General features: G+C 44.9%; 1 protein-coding gene across 1 annotated transcript; it reads left to right on the forward strand.

Annotated features, from left to right (window-relative positions):
• The first annotated feature begins 517 nt into the window (after positions 1-517).
• LOC114616614 (vascular endothelial growth factor receptor 2-like) lies at positions 518-17,866 on the forward strand. Its single transcript, XM_028762040.1, is given in 13 exon segments — positions 518-674; positions 1,187-1,275; positions 1,882-2,035; positions 3,860-3,957; positions 6,133-6,255; positions 6,398-6,509; positions 6,737-6,836; positions 7,219-7,324; positions 8,713-8,864; positions 13,747-13,846; positions 14,286-14,371; positions 16,072-16,244; positions 16,247-17,866. Coding segments are annotated over 13 exon segments (1,533 nt in total). The 3' UTR covers positions 16,330-17,866.
• Positions 17,867-19,576: the final 1,710 nt, after the last annotated feature.

Here is a 19,576-nt window from a genome sequence, read left to right on the forward strand (position 1 = left end):
GAGAGAGAATATATCCATGCCACACTGTATGTATGATAATCAGGGGATAACTCGTAGGATTCGGTTCTCTCCTTCCACTTCTCTCCTTCCACTGTGTAGGTCCCAAGGTTTGAACTTGGTTGTTAGGTTTGGTGGCAGGCGCCTTTACCCACCCAGCCAACTCAGTGATCCCTAGATCTGAGAATATTTAATGTATGGGATTGCTTTCCTATGAGGAGACATTGAAATGTCCTATACAGCCTACCAAACCTGAAATAGAAAAACAGAGATCTGTATAGAAAGAGATTCTGGGTGTGAATCCATTGCAGATATGTTCACGACTTCACAGGAAGCTTCTCCCTAGAGTCCTTTAAACACCAGTCATTCAGGGTTTGCTTCAAGTAAGCTTTGATCTCTAATTAGGAATCAACTTTCCACTTGACTCTTCAAGACACATGGTTGCTCTCTTAGTTAGCCATAGCTGTGCTACACAGGGAGAGTGAGTTGCACAGTTTGATGCCTCCATCATCCTGTGGCCATGGGCACACTTAATAGTTCTCATCTGTATTCTGACATTGTAGAAGGAGCAACACACAGTGAGCACCGAGCCCTCATGTCTGAACTCAAGATCCTCATCCACATTGGCCACCATCTCAATGTGGTGAACCTCCTAGGCGCCTGCACCAAGCCGGGAGGTGAGTGACTGCCCCGGGCTCTGCTTGCCTGAGTGTGACTCTGTTAGCATCTGAAGGAAGCAAAGCTTTACAGACTCCTGAATGTGCTATAGCTCACTGAATTGTGGCAGGCACTGTCATCAAATGACTCTACAGAGTCCGTTGAATTAAAGAATGGTCTCATCATGGGGATTTGGTTTGCCACTTGTGTAGTAAGTGTTAGATTAGAAAACCGAACATCTCCAAACCTTGAGAGGAGAGACTGTCAAGCCATCTCCATCTCCTCCCACCCCGCAGCCATCTGAGCTGATTGCCTGAGGTTTGGATTACGTGCATAGAATTGCCCTTTTGAAAAGAAGTAGTTTCAGTAGGAGGGGGTTGGCGTTGTATGATTTCTACAGCCCTGTTCTAATGAAAGGTTATAGGCAGCCTTCTTCTAGTGCAGTTTTTGAGCTTATCAGTATGCTGGGCACATAGTGAGAACTGTTCGTGAAATACATTTTTCCTTTCTCAACACGCTCTGTCATTTGCAGGGCCCCTCATGGTGATTGTGGAATTCTGCAAGTTTGGAAACCTATCTACTTACTTACGGGGCAAGAGAAATGAATTTGTTCCTTATAAGGTAGGCTGTCTTCTACCTGAGCTTTGGTCATGTAAAGCAGAGGAAAAAAAAAAAACAAACCTCAGAGTGGTATGCATGTGTCTTTAGTTAAAATTCTTTGCATATTTCATTGGTTGTCTTAACTTCCTCTTTTATCTTCTAGGGATTGTATGCTTCTAATATTTTACTTATTAGGACCTTTAATATTTTATTTTTAGGACTTTAATCTCTTGAGTCATTATGACAGTGCTAGATTTAATTAAGGAAAGGGCAGGTTAGAGCGAGCATTGGCTTTGGATTACAGCAATGTCTCCTCAGCCCCCCAACTGTACTTGGTCCTGTGGAGGGTACATCCCACTGTAAAGAGGACACTAATGGCAGTGTGTCTGGATACTCCTGGACATGAAGTACTTACCACAGGATACTGTTGAAGGAGCTCAGCATCTTAGAAGGAATGCAGTTAAAACTTGCCTCTCCTCCCTGCTCCATCCACCCAACTTAACTCCTAGACTGTAGAATCCTAGTGTTGTCTTGTTTGTTTTTAATAATTTTAATTGTTTGTAACCTTGCAAAGCACTAGAGACCTACTTGGTATTCAAGGAATTTGCACATTTCCTTCTTTTCCAGAGCAAAGGGGCACGCTTCCGCCCAGGGAAAGACTACGTTGGGGAGCTCTCTGTGGATCTGAAACGGCGCTTGGACAGCATCACCAGTAGCCAGAGCTCTGCCAGCTCAGGCTTTGTTGAGGAGAAATCACTCAGTGACGTAGAGGAAGAAGAAGGTACCTGCTTTGCTGCCCGTGCCTAACACACACTCTCATAGGAAGCAATGATGACAAGATACTCAAAAATGGGGGAAAGCTTCATGTTTGAAAGAAATCTGAATTCCTAGGCAGTGTCCAGGCAAGCTTAACTAAAGCCTGAAATCCCTAAATAGACAGTGAACTCCACTGGGAGGCAAATCAGGGTTATCTTGAGGAGCCTAGGTAACTTGGTAGGCTAACCTGTCGCTAGTAAACAAATCAATACTTTGGTCCAATACTGGATCAGAATGTATTGGCTGTAGAGGTTCAATGCTATGTTCTGGAAGGGGAAGGGAGCTTTCTAGTCCTTGGCTAGCCTTGGTTGCCATGTGTGGTTCAGACCTAGTAAGTAATGTATCTTAGCACCACACAGAATTGACCCCTTCAATTCTCTCGACCTGACCTTCTCCAAGATGGGTTAAGACACATCTGTTGTTTTCTCTACACTCCAGCTGGCTTCTCACAATCTCCCTTCCATGCTTTAGACTTGTCTCCCTCGGCTGTTGTGATCTTAATGATGCTACCGATGGGTGGAGCTGGACCTCAGCCTCACCTCCCATACTCCAGTCAGCTCTCGAGCACACTCACTGTATGTCTGCTTTACTCAGGAGCAGACCCAGCTGTATAGACAAAGAGACGGGGATGTCTGGTGTCTAGTGCTCTTGGGACTGTGAGTTTAGACAAACCACACTCATTTTTGTCTCTCCTGCCATAAGCCCACCAATATAACTTAGTCTAACACTTTTTAGAAGCTGTGTAGGCAGCTGGTGGCTAGGTCTTGGGCTAGAGGGTCATGGGAAAGTTGTCTAGGCCTTATGTCATGAGGTCTACAATCAAGTGGGTCATACACCCTCCTGCTCACAAATGGTAGCCAGTGAGCTGGAAACCCAAGGGCTACAGTATAAATAACCTGGAATTGCAGGCCTGGACTTTACCTCTATTTCTTTATCTGGAAAATGAAAAGGTCTTCACTGTTCCTCAAGAGCCCTTTAGACCTCGCCCAAGGAAGAAGTCTCAGACTTATTAATACTAATAAGGCTATTGTGACAATTATGTTTGTGTTTACTCTGGTCTTGTGTCCAGGAAGGAGACAGTAAGCCTTATCTCATCTTGCCTAAGTTAGGAGATCATTTAAAAATATCCAGAAGTCCCTCAGAGTTTGTTTGTATCAGTTGACTGTAATAAATACTACCAACTTATGTAAATTCATCTTTCATGTTGGCTGTCACTCACTCCTCTTCTTGGAGGAAAGCCTCCCTGACAGGCCAGATTTCATGTGCTTACCACACATCTTAAGTCTGAAAGCAAGAGAAATAAATCTCTTTCTGGTATTTTTAGTTTTCTGTTGTAGACTGTAGTTTGAACCTTGGTCTTTGTTCCAGGACAAAACCTGGAGAGAAAAGATTTGATGACCCTGAATATTGTTGTTTTATTTTTAGAGTTCTTAATATGAGCTATTGTTTCCCCTCTGGGTTCATGGGAAAACAACAACAGAGCTTGAGATAGCAGCCCTTAAAAAAATCCTTCTTCTCTCCCTGCTGTCTGCACTGACTTCACTTCCACTCTCCCTTCTGGGTTAGTGGCTTTATTTGACTGAAATGGAGAAAGTGTTATTTTCCCCAAGGAGTCTGATAGAGGCTAATAATTTGGGATTTAGCAAATGGGCAGGTACTCTGCTTCCTGAAATTGACCCTCGGGTCTTAAATAGATCACTGCAGTTGACTTAGAAGCAGAGCTACTGACGGGTGGGAGCATTCATCTTGGTGGGAGCACTCATCTCTGTCCTCCTGCCTCTTCTCACAGCTTCTGAAGAACTGTACAAGGACTTCCTGACCTTGGAGCATCTCATCTGTTACAGCTTCCAAGTGGCTAAGGGCATGGAGTTCTTGGCATCCAGAAAGGTATGACAGGTCAGGGGGAAGGAAGCCTTCTCTTCAGGTCACAGGCTTAAAAATCAGACATCCCTTTGTTTGGTTTAGAAAGTCATGCACCACTTTTAGGAGTCTTTAAAGTGTGCCACTGGGGGTGGCTCCATTTCAGCTAATAAAAGGTGGCTAGAGGTTTCATAAAATGAATTCATATAATCAATTCTCATTGACCAACCTCTAAGCACTGGGTAGACTTCTAAGAACCTCATGACGAACCAACCAAGACAGCTCTGCTTCTTTGTGGTGTTTATAGCCCTGATGGCTGCTGAAACATCCAATATCCAAGCAACAGATATGGAAGGTTAAATAGGCATAGACGTCGTCCGATAAAGTAAAGCAGGAAGGGCCTTCAGAGTATACAGAAACGGCGTGTTTGTGTGTGCATACGCTAACATGTGTGTACTTCAGTGTTAAACAAGGTAGATGAGAAGATCTTACTAAGGATGTGACATGTGAGCAAGGACCTAGGAGAGGGAGCCGGAGGAGTCTTGTAGATACCTTGGTGTGGTGGATCTATTTTTAATTTGTTTTACATTCATCTCTGTCCATCAAAAAGTCACTTGTTATTTGTGTAATTAGAAGGCAGGAAGGCCCTGCTTCAGATGAAGACGATTAAATCAGCTAAAATTAGAAAGTAGGCCAAACAAAGGCTGAGGTGGGACGTGACAAGTAACAAATATTGTTGTAAACACCACTGAGGTGGGAGTAGGTTGGTGGAAGTCCCTGGCAACCTTGGGAAGGTGGGGGATACACAGTAGGAAAGGTTCACATTATATTTAGGAGAAGCTCTCTGTTGATGAAATGTATTTGCTGCCAGTTCCTGAAGGAACAGAAGGCTTTACTATTTCTTTTGTTTTCTTTATCATTGTAAGTTCCCTTACCCCTCTCCACTCTGAAGTTTAGAGTTTCTCACAGCTTCCAGAACCTTGGGACCTTAGATAGTTCTGCTGAATATTTCTTGTACGTTTATTTCCCAAGGAAAAGGGAGAGAACCAGGGTCTGACAGGATCTTCTCAAAGAGAAGGGCCTTGAGTCTCTTTCAAAGATTGTTATTTTTGTAAATGCCAAAGCTCATTCCCGAGCCAAGTAGTTCCTTTTGGCAACAGGAAGTGGGAATTGATACTGTGACTGGAAAGGATGGAGCCAGAGTCCTTTCTTTTCCCTCGGACCCACCAGATGATCTTTCTGAATACTACCTGGTTGTCCAGCTGGAAAAGGAAGCTCCTTGGTTGAAAGCAAGCAGGAGTGCCATCTGCTCTGTGGCCTTTCCAGTTTTCCTGCCTCACACTAGACAATGCCATACTGAATATTCTGGTGTGAGGGAGGATGCTGTATAGACCTGGGGTGCCAGATAGCGCAGAGGCAATGACTACCAGCTTCTCTGGTCACTCCTGTGTTGACCTCACATCGCCTTTCATTTGTCTCTAATGGTCTTTGGGGGCTCATATTCCCTCTCAGATGGTGCTTAGGCACTTGGCTGAGGGCTATGACCAGAGGGGCATAGCTGCTTGATGGTTGAAAGTCAGATCAAGTTAGACGACAGAAAGGAGACAACCGGAGGAACTGAGAATCCAGAGGTTTTGAGCTGAGCTCTGGCATGACAGGATCTATTCCACACGTGTTGGCCAGGGTTCATCTTCACTGTACTATCAAATGCTTTGGAAGCAGGATGAGTACCAGTGGGTGCTGCCTCCGGATCCAGTCCAGCTTCCATACCAAATGGAAGAGAAGGCTAACAAAGCACACCACACCAATGAGAACCTTGCTCCTGATTTCTCCACATCCATTCAAGACCAGTCTATTCTGGGATCTCCTTAGTCTAACCCGGTTTTAGTCACATGGAGCAGAAGCCAAAGGATGTGTGGATGTGATCAGAGGCACGTTTTTTTTTTTATATTGTGTCCATCATCAGACTGTAACTTTGTCATTTAGCTCCAACAGCCAGGACTGTTTATGGGATAAGCAGATGTGTGTCTCAATGAAACACACAGGCCCTCTTCCTGACGTGTTGGTGTAAAACACAACCATAGTCCTTGCTAATGACTTGGTTTCTGATGTGGGATTTTTTTTTGTTAAGCGTGAGGTAACGACAGATGTGAAAGAGATTAGCTGTGTAGAGACTTATCACACGTACTGTTCTTTTTACAGTGTATCCACAGGGACCTGGCAGCACGAAACATTCTCCTATCGGAGAAGAATGTGGTTAAGATTTGTGACTTCGGCTTGGCCCGGGACATTTACAAAGACCCAGATTATGTGAGAAAAGGAGATGTAGGTATCCAGAGATGAACTTTGAACACCTCTATTCAGATGTGGAATTCCAATTTTGTGGATTTGTGTTTGGAAGTGAGGGGAGAGTTTTCTTTAGAAACCTGCCAATTTGGGAACTGATGCCTTGCTGTCTCCCACTCAGGCCCGACTCCCTTTGAAGTGGATGGCCCCGGAAACAATTTTTGACAGAGTATACACAATTCAGAGCGACGTGTGGTCTTTTGGTGTTTTGCTCTGGGAAATATTTTCCTTAGGTAAATTACCCCTCTTTGACCCTCTTCTGGGTGGGGGTTTGGGAGCAAATGCGACGATGACCCTTGTGTATCATTTCTCTGTCTTTTACCTCCTTTCAAATAGAATTTCTTAGAAGATTTAGGTTGTAAAATCAAGAAAGCTATGTAGGTGATACTGAAGAATCTGGCTTTAAGGCATTTTGTGAGGAATTCAGATCTCACAATGCTCTTTTCCTGCCTTATGCTAGGTGCTTCCCCATATCCCGGGGTCAAGATTGATGAAGAATTTTGTAGGAGATTGAAAGAAGGAACTAGAATGCGGGCTCCTGACTACACCACCCCAGAAATGTAAGACTCTGGAAAACATCTTTCTTTTCTCACAAACTCTTCCCACTAAGGCAAGAAAGCCTTCCATTGTGTGAGTCTACGCCATGGCCTAGTTTGTTCAGCCTTGCCTTTGAAAGCTTCGTTAGGTAGCTCAAGCACCATCGTGGCATTACTTGGTACCCTCTCCAGAGAGCTTTCTTTTTTTTAAGTTGATAGTGCTGTGATAAAGAAGACCTTTCCATAGATGGTTGGACCTCCAAGTGCAGTCGTCTGTGTCTCCTATCGTTTCACCTCTCCTTAGCATCTCAGCCCTTTGCAAATGCTTCTCACTCAAGCACTTATCATGACCATTAGCTCATGGAAGGATGACAATGTTAACGAAACCCGTATCTCGCTTGTCCAGGTACCAGACCATGCTGGACTGCTGGCATGAGGACCCCAACCAGAGACCCTCATTTTCAGAGTTGGTGGAACATTTGGGAAATCTCCTCCAAGCAAATGCTCAGCAGGTTTGTAATCCTCTACTGGAGAAGCTTCTTCAAAGAGGCCTCAGGTCCAAGGTCTGTAATCTTAACAGTCTACTGCCTGGACGTTCACACGGCGCCATGTTATTCTCTTGGCCACTGAAAACAGAGCCTCTCTCTTCCAGTCCTCAGCAATAATGCTTCCTAAAAGCCTTAATCACTCTTTAGACTGATGAGACCCTAATTCATAGCTTGAGAATAATTCATTCACAACTCTACCCTATGCATAAGCTGCAGCAGCCCGTTCTCTCCTTCTACCATGCGGGTCCAGGGGAAAGAACTCAAGTCATCCGGCGTGGCTGAAGATGCTTTTGTCCACTGAGTCATCCTGCTGTCCCTACCTCCTTATTTCTTTATGTTATCTCTAAAAAATATTCTTCTAAAAAAATTTTTAAAAAAAAGCGTCTGAGTATGATGGTGCATGTCTGTAGTCCCAGCATTCTGGATTACATTGTAATCCCAAACATACATACCTCATCCCAAACAGCCACGAGTTTGAGGCCAATTTGGGCAGCATAGCAAGAGTATCTCAAACAAACAAACAAAACAAAACAACACACCAAATCTGGCTAATTTACAGATTTTCAGAAATCGAAGGAATTTCATGTAATTTTTAGTAAATTCTACGGGCAAAGCCAAAACAAACAAAACATAAAAGTTAGGCAAAACCATGACCTTGGCCCCTCTTGGTGAAATGTCACACTCTCAATGACAGCTCCACAACAGAGCTCTGCCCTCTAAAAAGTTCGTTGTCTTCTGCTAGGTGTCCCTTGACCTAGTGAGAGCCAATGGATTCCTTTGTCCGTCTGAACACTTGAGGGTGGCATCCATTTTCATTAGCAAACCTTCCAAGCATTTACCTGTGTCAGATGAGCTTGTTTTTCTTCTTTCTCGTGAGAAATAACATCGGCCTGTATTACCCCTTCCCAGAATTCCTGTAATCCTGCTGTTGGTTGCTTTCCTCTTCACTGCTTTTGATTTTTCCATTGCCTTGGAATATAGAGGCTCCACTGGAGGCACTGTGCTTTGAAGGCCTGGCTCCTGGGGAGGTCTTTGTGGGGAACTGATTTCTGGGCTTTGTGTTCTCACATCGCCTCCACAGCCATTGCCTGCTTTGTCTTCATGGCAACCATGGCCTCTTGTTCCTTTACTAATCCTGTTTTTCCTTAGTCCCTTTATTAACCTTCTTCCACACATCCCTTTCAAGTGCCCTTTTGTTTCTGTCAAGCCTCTTCCAAGACAGTCTTGAAGTCTTGTATTCAGATATGAAAGCAGCACACACAGCCAAAGACACCCCCCCCTCTTTGTTTTTCATGAAAAGGCCCTTGAAGGACAGCAGCCATAACAATAGCATGCTGTGTTTATTGTTTCAGGATGGCAAAGACTATATTGTTCTTCCAATGTCAGAGACACTGAGCATGGAAGAGGATTCTGGACTCTCCCTGCCTACCTCACCTGTTTCCTGCATGGAGGAAGAGGAAGTGTGTGACCCCAAATTCCATTATGACAACACAGCAGGAATCAGGTACTGGATATGGCCAGCATCCCCTCCAGGGCAGGGGGTGAGGGGCTTCAAGGCCAGCTCAGGAGGTAGCAGAGGAGACATTTGATTAGGCTGCTTCAAACTACTTCTGGCTAACTGGAGTTCTGACATTCAGAGGGCTCCCCAAAGGTCTGGAGAGTGGAGCCACCTCCCATCTGTGGCCCATGTTGCTGGCACAGCTCTGCCTTTAAGAATTCTAAGCCTTGTGGGAGCAAATAACTAAGATACCACAGTTCGTTAATCTCTAGAAACAAAGACACAGCCATGTTACTGAGACATCTGTATTAAAATGGTCCCCATGTACACTTTTATTAAGGTGAATTGAATGGCTTAGGAAAGACTAAGGAAGAAAGGATTCTGTGCAAATATGAAACATGCTGAGGGCTCTCTGGTGTAGATACAGCATGCCACAGGCTGTGTCCTCAACGGGGCTGGCAACTACAGCTCAGAAATCTCTCCCCAGTCTGAGTTTCAGCATTGTGTTTACCTAATGGGATGCTTGAGTGTATTTAAAACAAATGCAGTGCAGTCCAGTTCTGGTCTGTAGACCCGGCAGCTCTCTGTGTTCTCAGTTAATACCTGCACATAAGGAACAATCCGATGGGATTTCCCACAATGCCATCTTAGCAGTGCCTTTCCTAAGCCCAAGACAACTTTGCTTCGCTTTGGGCATTGTTCTTCTGCAACTAGACCCCTTGACAGCATGGGCACAGCTTGTCTTTCTGGGTGTCCCCAAGCTGCAGGAGGAATGGGCAGCTGTCTTCCAGGGGAGGCACTGGCCCAGGAGCTGCAAAGCCAGGAGGTTAGAGAGACCTAGGGATGTTTGCCCTGAGGAATCCTGTATGACAGGAATCCTGCACTAAAGAAAGAGAGGGGTAGGAGGGATGGAGAGACAGACAGACAGACAGACAGACAGACAGACTTAGGTGTCAATTGGCAAGCTACCATCCCTTTATAACAAGAGCAGTCAATGTATTTTGAAGAAATTTTCTGTACGTTATCAGGGTTTTGGTTTTGTTTTGTTTTTGTTGCTGTTTTGCCTATATGAGAATTTAGGCAAGATAGAGACTATCTTCTAGGTTGGATACTGAACATAAGTTTTAATTCAACTGCCTGGGGCAGTACAAAACAGTGTGATTAAAGGTGTAGACCTGAGAATTTGGTAAAACCAGATATGAGGCCTGGGTCTGCCTTTTAGCAGCTGTGTAACCCAAATCGTCTATCACCCCCAACTGCCACCCCACTCCTGCTACACACACACACACACACACACACACACACACACACACACACACACAGTTTCTTTGTGAAGCAAGGCTACCCCACTGCTGTTGAGAATGGCTGCTTGGAGGATTTGGATACTATAATGTATTTCTAAGTGCCTGACACCTGAAGGCACTTCATGAAGGACAGCTCTCAAGAGAGCTGCTTCCCATCCTGTCCGGAGATGAATCCATGTCCTCTGATCTCTGACTTAGCTGCAGTTTCCCTCCTTCCAAGGAGAGGCTCTCCCAGGGGAAGAGTCTGAAGTCACGAAGTGAGACTCCCATGTATGCAATTTCCTAGTTCAGGTTCACCTGCCTTCGGGCTTGCTCGTTCCTCTGACATGCTGCGTGGCCTTCTCCTTAATCAGAGAGCCCTGTGACAGCACACTGTCCTCCTCATGTCCTGTGACCAAGCAGAGTTCAGGGCACTTGGCTTGCTGGCTTCTTTGAATATGGCCCTAAGCAGGTGATGAAGTCAAGTTTGGGAAGCAGGAATGCTAGTGTGAGGCTGGGTCTAAAAGAGACTGCTAACGTTTATCCCCAGAAGTGTGGACAGACGTGACACCATGCTTTAAGCCCAGCCAAGCTTGGCTCAGATTTTCTGCCTGGGAGTTTTGGAGGAGCCTTCCCAAACTAACTTCTCTTTTAGCAATCCATAAACTGAAAAATAAAACAGACATTGGAAGCTTTTGTTTGCTTGTCTTCTCAAGTCCCCTATGCTTCTTCTTATAGAAACAAAGGGCGCCATCACCTTACAGTGGTCTGAAATAAAGACAGTGAAGGGTGTGGCGGTATGAGCACACTGCACACAGCACTGCGAGCCTCTCATGTGGCTCAGCTTCTCTGGGGGAAAATCCACTGAGGCTAAGACACCTCTCAGGGCATGTTCGCTCTGTTTTCACGCTTCCAGCCAAGTAGAAAAGCTGAGTCTTTCTCGCTTTGATTCCTCCCTTACACTTTTCAACTCTGCTGAATTATAAATAGAGTTGGGCAGGGACATCACCGTGGGAGACAGCCTCTTGATTTGTTGCCCCTTTAGACTATTTTTAAAATATTTGTTCAACAGTTGTGTAGAGAAGAGGCTGAGGAGTGGGGGCAGGGAGGCCACTCATGTCTAGACTTAGCTTTGTCTCCAGCTTCCCCCTTGGATCGTCATCCCTGGCCCCAAGTGTGCTTCCCTCAAGAAAACTTGCATTTACTGGGCTCATCTCTCTTAAAGGGCAGCGTGTGGACCATCTGTGGTCGCTCTGTCATTTTCTCTGGGAGTTTCTCCTCTCATTCCAAGCAGTTTATCAGTGATTTCTTTGCAGTTCTCTCCCAGAGGCAGGCTTTGGGACACAGTGTTGTTCTCATTTTGATGAATTGCTAGTGGTAATTGAATACCCATGGTGGACTGATACCTGGGAGAGCCTGCTGGCTATGTGGCTCTCTCTTGACTTGGCCGTCATGCTAGACCACTTGAAATGGGAGTCTTCTTTCTTCACCTTTCATCTGCTATGCACTCCGTACTGACTCTTCCCACCCACTCACCCCAGGGTCGGTGCAGAGTGGGAACCAGAACGATGCTATGAATTTAGTAGATGCTCAATGAAGATTTAAGGGACATGCCTTTGACTCTCTTCTTTCTTTTCCATCCTGATACTCCAAGAGAGTCGGTGTAGAAGGGGATGAGGAAAAATCAACTCCATGGGGGCTTTAGCGCCTGCGAACTTGAGAGTGAATCCTGGTTTTGCCCTTCTCTCACTGAGTCTGGGCTTCTTCATCTCTCAGTAGGAAATAAGAGATCTCTTTGGGAGATTGTGTCAAGCAGCTGCAAGGAGAGATGAAAGAGAACACTTGGTCATTTGTGAAGGACCAATCCCGGTTTTAAATCACTGGGCACAGAATTTAAGGATCTGAATCTTCTAAGGTAGCTGTGTGATACCCATGCCTCCTGACTCTGCCTGCTTGTCCCCTCAGATATCTATGGAATCCAGGCACTGCCACAAACCTTACGCGAATTCCCGTTCCTTAATCAGATTCTCGGCGCTCCTGCTAGGGAAGTGTGAAGTCTCCTAACAGGCTTCCCTGCCTCTGGTCTTATCCTCCTCACAGCCAACTTTCTGGAAAGCATATCTGATCATGCCAATCCCATGCCTCAAACTTTTCAGTGGCCCTCACAACTGTAGCCTCAGATTCTAGTTGTATGATTTTGGATAAGCAGGTTTTGGAGCAGTTACTGTGAGATGCTGTGAGGCCGTGTTTGAAGAGCATCCAGCTTAATGTCTGAGCTGTGATAGATTTCCAAAGGTCTTCCTGAACGAGTGAATAGGCATGATACCAACTGGCTTTGACAGACATGGCTTTTAAAGACCAGATGCATCAGGAAACAGGCTTTGCTTGTTCCCTGTATTGCCTGGCCTGTCTTCTTTCCTCTGGAGTCCCCCAAGTTGGGGTATAGGGGTATCACTGAGAACCTCATTCTCTCCTCAGTGTGGGGGAGGAAATGACCTCTTAGGGAAGGGAAGAGATACTCAGCTTCCATTCTTCAACTCTGACCCAGCATTGATGCACCGTGCCAGCAGACTGCTCATCATGGGGCAAGAGTGAAGAATATGTTTATTGTCTTCATGGGCGTTTTCTGTGAGGGGGCTTCTCTTATCTCCCCTTGGGCTGCAGGAGGCTTTGATAGGATCTCTGGACTCTCCCAATGTCAAGTGGTAGGGAAGAACACCCCCAGGGAGTGGTGATGTGCTGTCTGACGAGTCTCATTCTTGGAAGGTTTTCTGGAATTCAAAAGAGGGAAACAAATGCTGGTTGTTGGACCTTTTAAGAACAGCAATCTTGACATTTACCATGCTACTCACCTTGCCAACATCCTCGAATCCAATAGAAGAATAGCTGTTGCCTATACACACTTAAAATGGAGCAGCAGAAGCATGACTCTATTTGTGTAGTCAGTGTTAGACTCAAAGCGATGCAAAGTCTTGAGACTCTACTGTTTTTTTCTGAAATAAGCAACCATGTGGGCTAAAAGCATGGCTGGGTAAGACTCAGCCCACCTTCCTCCCTCTCTCTGTGCCCTAGATCGGTAGGTAGTTCATGTAGAAGGATTAAGCTGACTTGCGATTACTGCCCAGCACAGCATCCCTTAGGGATACCAAAGGTGTTTCCCTTGCCCAGAATGCCCTGTGAATATTGTCTAGAACACCTTTCTTTGTTGGTGGCTAGAAACAAAGGAAGCTTGCTGCAGTCCATGGCGACATGACTGGAGGAATCCCATCCAGTCAGGGCCCATCAGAAGGCAGCTGCTGTTGAGTCTGCTGCCCTTGTCCTTAGTTCAGCACTGAGCCTCAGAAGCCTGTTTCCAAGGCACAGGGTCTCCTTTACCCTTCTCAGTTATATTAGACTTTTAAATAGACTTTCACAGGAAATTAAGCCTTCCGTGTGTGCTAGCAAAAAAATATGCTTTTTGAATTTTGTTTTTCTTTTGCCAGAGGATGTTTTGAAGGTTGCTATTCGACTTGTGGTTGAAAGATAATGAACTTAGGTATCACTTGAGGCAGCCACAGCCAAATCTACCACCACCCAAATACAAATAAATATTTGTTCTCTTGCAGTCACTATCTGCAGAACAGTAAGAGAAAGAGCCGGCCAGTAAGTGTAAAAACATTTGAAGATATCCCATTGGAGGAACCAGAAGTAAAAGTGATCCCAGATGTAAGTACATCTTTTATAAATAGTTGCAGAAATAATACTTGGGGTGAAATACTAGCTAGATAAATATTAGCCTAAGCGTTTGAGTCTTAGAACCTCATTAAGGCTGTCCTTGAGCATATGTGCCATGGGGGAAGATGGACCTTTAGTTTTGCCATATGAAAGGCACCTGGACCAAGGTTCAAGATAGTCTAACTGTATGCCCAATGTCACTCAAGTGCAGAAAGAAGGGGACCCTAGCATCCCAATCTTCCCTCTCTCCTTAGCCCAAGTCTACTTCCTGAAAGCAATTGCTTCCTTTGTGGCTTGCATAGGCCCTGGCTGCCATACCCTCTCCCTCCTGGGCAGGACATTGAGTCCTACGGTCAGCTAGATGGACTGAGAAATGAGTTTAAAGTAGCTGGTCCTGTGCACGCTCATGTGTCATCTCACTGTCTCCTAGGACAGCCAGACAGACAGTGGGATGGTCCTTGCCTCAGAAGAGCTGAAAACTCTGGAAGACAGGAACAAATTATCTCCATCTTTTGGGTAAGACTCAGCCAACTAAGAAAGACTATTTTAATAGGGATTTTTGGAAGGCTAATAAAGACATCCAGTGTAGATGCAGTTTTCCCTTTTGGTGCCTTTAAAGGCTGATGACATTAATATCCCAAATTAGCAAATGGATAAAGAAGTGAAGTGGACCAAACAATGAAATTCATGAATTTGAGAAAAAAAATCTGAAGTGAGTTAGAGTGTTTGACCAATTTCTAATGACTAAATTTGTGAAGGCTTTGGGACTTCTGAGCAGACTGATTAGGGCCAGCAGAGTGACCAGTGGCTTCTATGGCCTTGACCAAACAGCAAAGATCTCAACAGGTACCATGATCCTGAAGAGTGAAGACTTTGCAGACTCTGAAGGATTGTCAAACATGTACTTAAATGGCTTTATCTATAATCAAGAAAGATGATATGTAAATAGATACATATTCACTTGTTTAACATATTTAAATATGATTCTTTGAATCATTCCCTTTTCAGTTGTGGGAAAACTATTAAAAATTTGTTCTTGAGTCATTCTTCCTTATGGCTCAACAGGAATATGTATCATGGCTTTGAATAAGTGTCCCTGATTTAAACATAAAAAATCGTTATGAAAATCTACATTTATAAGAAGAATGGGGGAAACAGTAGTTATTCATTTGCCAGTAGGTTCATTCCAGGTAGAAAAACAAAAGATCTGATCCACACATCACACAGCTGCTGTGTTAGTTGGGGGTCCCTGTGGATTTCTGAGCGATTCCTATACAACAGCAACAGCAGCAAGAGTAAGTTTTGCTGTCTTTCTTTGAGGGCCCGAGAAAAGCCATGAGCACCAACCACATGCTTCTTTCATTAACTCAAACAATAGTTATTCAGAGTTACTAGGTGGCCAGCGTCATGCTGCTGTTTGAGACACAAACTGGTTTTGGTGTGGGAAGTGAAACATGGGATTGGGAGGGGGCCCAAAATGTATTTCTGGTTCTTCGAACTTACTTTAAGCCATATCTGAACAGAGAGTAAACTCTCTCTGTGGCTTTTCTTATGACTAATGTGACTAAGACCCCATCAAGAGCAAAGCCTGAGCTTTTCGGTCTACACAGCCCACGTTTGTTAGTTTTCACATGATTACCATGTCATTGGAAACATTCTCCAGTTGCTGCTGAGTGACTGAATCCCCAGGTTGTCCAAAGAATGTGTTTCTGATGAGCAAAAAGCAGTTTTTGCCATGTCTGGCCAGACTGTACACTAGCTTATTTTTTCCTCTACAGATTTATTAATATCTTTCATACACCGTGCAGCCCCCTAAATGACACAACAGGAAAAACACAAATGAACTTTTAGACCAACCCAATATCATTTAATATAATGAAAGAGACCCTATGACTCTTATCACTGTATACAAACCTGTCAATCATCAAGGCCGTAAAACTGTTCCATTGGTTGGGGGCTTTGCATACCACAAGGAGAACGGCCTTTTATCTCATCTCAGGCTTGAAAGACTTGGACCTGAATAAGAGGACTTATCTGGGAGTACTAGCTCATGCTAGTACCTGAGAGTAGGCCTTGTCTGAGGAGACCTGACAGACTGATTAGGTAATGAGAGATAGGGGCTAGTGTCTCTGGAGGGGACACCACCTCCTTGAGCTGGGGAAAAGCTAATGCACTGGCTTCCCTTTCAATTCATTTGCTTGCCATTCCTTCCACAGTGGAATGATGCCCAGTAAAAGCAGGGAGTCTGTGGCCTCGGAAGGCTCCAACCAGACCAGTGGCTACCAGTCTGGGTATCATTCAGATGACACAGACACCACCGTGTACTCCAGCGACGAGGCAGGACGTTTAAAGATGGTGGATACAGTGCATGCTGACTCTGGGACTACATTGTGCTCACCTCCTGTTTAAAAGGAAGGGGCCCTGTCCTGTCCCTGCCCCTGATTCCTGGAAATCACACGAGAGGTGCTGCTTAGATTTTCAAGTGTTGTTCTTTCCACCACCCGGAAGTAGCCACATTTGATTTTCATTTCAGAAGAGGGACCTCAGACTGCAAGGAGCTTGTCCTCAGGGCATTTCCAGAGAAGATGCCCATGACCCAAGAATGTGTTGACTGTACTCTTTTTCATTCATTTAAAAATCCTATATGCTGTGCCCTGCTGCGGGTCTCACACCGGTTAAAACAAAAGACTTGGAAGAGTGACTCTATCCTCCAAGAAGTAGCCATACCCAGGCAACCGACACCTCTGTGAAACTGGATGAAGTGGGCAATGTTAGTGCTTTGTGTGTTAAGGATGGGTGAGATGTCCCAGGGCTGAGACTACCTAGACGGCTTTGTGGAGGATGTAGGCTATGAGCCAAGAGTTAAGTGTGGGATGTGGACTGGTAGGAAGGAAGGCGCAAGCTCGCTCGGAGAGCGGTTGGAGCCTGCAGATGCATTGTGCTGGCTCTGGTGGAGGTGGGCATGTGGCTTGTCAGGAAATGCAAAGGCGGCCGGCAGGGTTTGGTTTTGGAAGGTTGCGTGCTCTTCACAGTTGGGCTACAGGCGAGTTCCCTGTGCTGTTTCCTACTCCTAATGAGAGTTCCTTCCGGACTCTTACGTGTCTCCTGGCCTAGCCCCAGGAAGGAAATGATGCAGCTTGCTCCTCATCTCCCAGGCTGTGCCTTAATTCAGAACACCAAAAGAGAGGAACTTCGGCAGAGGCTCCTGTCATGCTGAAGAACTGTGAGAGTAGAACAGAAACTCAGGGTTTCTGCTGGGTGGATACCCACATGTCTGCCCTGGTGGCAGTGTCTGAGGGTTCTCTGTCAACTGGTGGCGGTAAAGGCTCTGACAGGATGTACCCATTTGTTCCTCCTGTCTCACCCCCAAGTCCTCAGTATTTTAGCCTTGTGCCCTCGTGATGGCAGAAAATCTTAATTGGTTGGTTCGCTCTCCAGATAATCACTAGCCAGATTTTGAAATCACTTTATAGCCAAGGTTATGATAACATCTACTGTATCATTTAGAATTTTAACATATAAAGCTATGTCTACTGGTTTTTGCCTGTGTGCTAATGTTTTTCAGAAGAGAATCTGTACTTTTCATTTGGTACCATAGTGTGAAAAGCTGGGAACAATGACTGTTAAACATGCTATGGCACATATATTTATAGTCTGTTATGTAGAACAAATGTAATATATTAAAACTTTATATTATATATAATGAACTTTGTACTACCCACATTTTGTATCAGTATTATGTAGCACGACAGAGATTATAATGCTGTCAGCAGCTGGTGTTGTTTTATTCAAAACTTTGGGAAACTCGAAGGAATCTTTTCGTGAAGATGTGCAGCTATACCTACCGTCTCCCTCATCTCAAACGGAGGAGGAGTCGGAGTCAGATATAATGTGAGTGGGCTCTACTTTTCCTGTTCTCTGTTCTTAGGAGGAATATTTTCATCAAATGTTTATATGCTTTATAACCCAATAAATGTATTCCGAGGAAAGAGATACAGTGCTATCATGTTATCACAACTGTTCCACAGCCTCTTCTATTCCCGCCTTGTCTTCATTACAGTCATAATTGATACAGAAGCACGTCCTTGTCACATCCCGAGCCCAGGAGAGGTGTAGTTCTGTGGCCCCCTAGTGAACCTCAGAACTCGGGTGTGAAATCCTGGGGCAAGTGGCCAGAGATAGAGGCCAGGAGCAGATGCAGGAGCATTTCACTGTCTAGCTAAGGTCAGAGTATAAGATCTATTATTGACACTTTAAGGGATTGCTTTTGCCTGAATTCAAAGAGCAAAGCAAATCCCTAGTGCTAGCATGGATCGCCACCTCCAGCAGTGCTTAATATTGTTTGCTTGTGTTTGGGAGAGGCAGGGTCTTCAGCCCAGGCTGGCCTCCATCTGCCTGTGTAGCTAAGGATAGCACAGAGCTCCAGTTCTGTTCCTTCCATCTCTAAGTGTGGATTCCAGGTGTGTGTCACCGTGTCTGGATTTCACTTACATGTTTTCTTAAATATAAGAGTTTGAAATGTTTATCTAATCAAATATAGCTATCTTTTTAAAATGGCTTTTGGGGTTTTCTTTGATTTTTATCTTAAGTATTTCTGCTCAAATCTAAAGTAACACCAAAATTTAAAGTTTTTAGTAGATTATCATCCACCAGAGGTTTCTTTTCATACACAGAGTAAAGCAAGGTCTAAATTTTGTTTTTTGATTTTTTAGTTTTTGGGGTTTTTTTTTGTAAGCAGATTGTCAAACACATGGCAGTTCTACTTATGACATGGGACTCTTCTCCCTGTAGCTGAAGAAATATGCAGATTTTATTACTTTTCAGCCCTAGCATCTTGATGAGACATTCTTCCTAACTTTATGATGGAGGAAGTAACTGTGTGTGTGTGTGTGTGTGTGTGTGTGTGTGTGTGTGTGTGTTCCTAACACTTGTGGGGACATATGTGCAGGGATCAGTGAGCCAGGCCTGCAGGGCACTCCTCACTCTTCCTTTTATCCAGCCTCTTCCAGTAAGAATGGAAAGAGAACCTAGGTTAGTCAGGGTGGAAAGACCACAGAGAAAAACAGAGTTTTCTTCACTTTCAGAGGGAAAAAGGGTTTGGTTTTTCGCAAGTGGCTCCTGGCATCATTTCTGATGTCAGGAATTTGGATGTGAGTGAAACTCCACACTTTCTGAAGAATGCCTCCCTCACCTTGTGCAAAAGGATTACAGGTAGGCATTGGCCTCTGCACCCTCTCCATCTTCCACACGCTTCTTAGCTGGTTTCCTCTCCTTTCCTGCCCCTGCATTGAAGACATGGCAGTAGCGTTTTAGAGTGCTTCTTGCTTGGTCTTAGGTTCAATTTTGTAATTGGAGGCATTTGGCATGTTGAAGTGCGGCTTTGCCCGTACCCCCGAGGTTTTGGCTCTCCCTCCTCCATGCCCGTCACTCCATCCTCCTCCCCGTGTCCTCTCTCTGCTCACCTTCCGTTCCTCTGCCCGCTGGCCTCCTTACGGCCTGCACTCCACTGGCAGCTGGCTTTCTATTCCACAGCATCACAGGAGAGGAGAGAGCTGTGGGAAGGTTTGAGCTTCTGGTCCCTAGTCAGGCTTCCTTATCAGTGAATGTTCTTTTGTCCTCTGCGATGATGAGAGAGAAGAAAAGAAAAGCCATAGCCTACTGCTTCAAAGTAAGGCAACTGAACCCAACTCTCCGTCTCCCTTAGCACTATACTCTACCTCT

The sequence above is a fragment of the Grammomys surdaster genome, unplaced genomic scaffold (assembly GCF_004785775.1).
Source record: "Grammomys surdaster isolate TR1022 unplaced genomic scaffold, NIH_TR_1.0 332704, whole genome shotgun sequence".
Classification (NCBI taxonomy): domain Eukaryota; kingdom Metazoa; phylum Chordata; class Mammalia; order Rodentia; family Muridae; genus Grammomys; species Grammomys surdaster.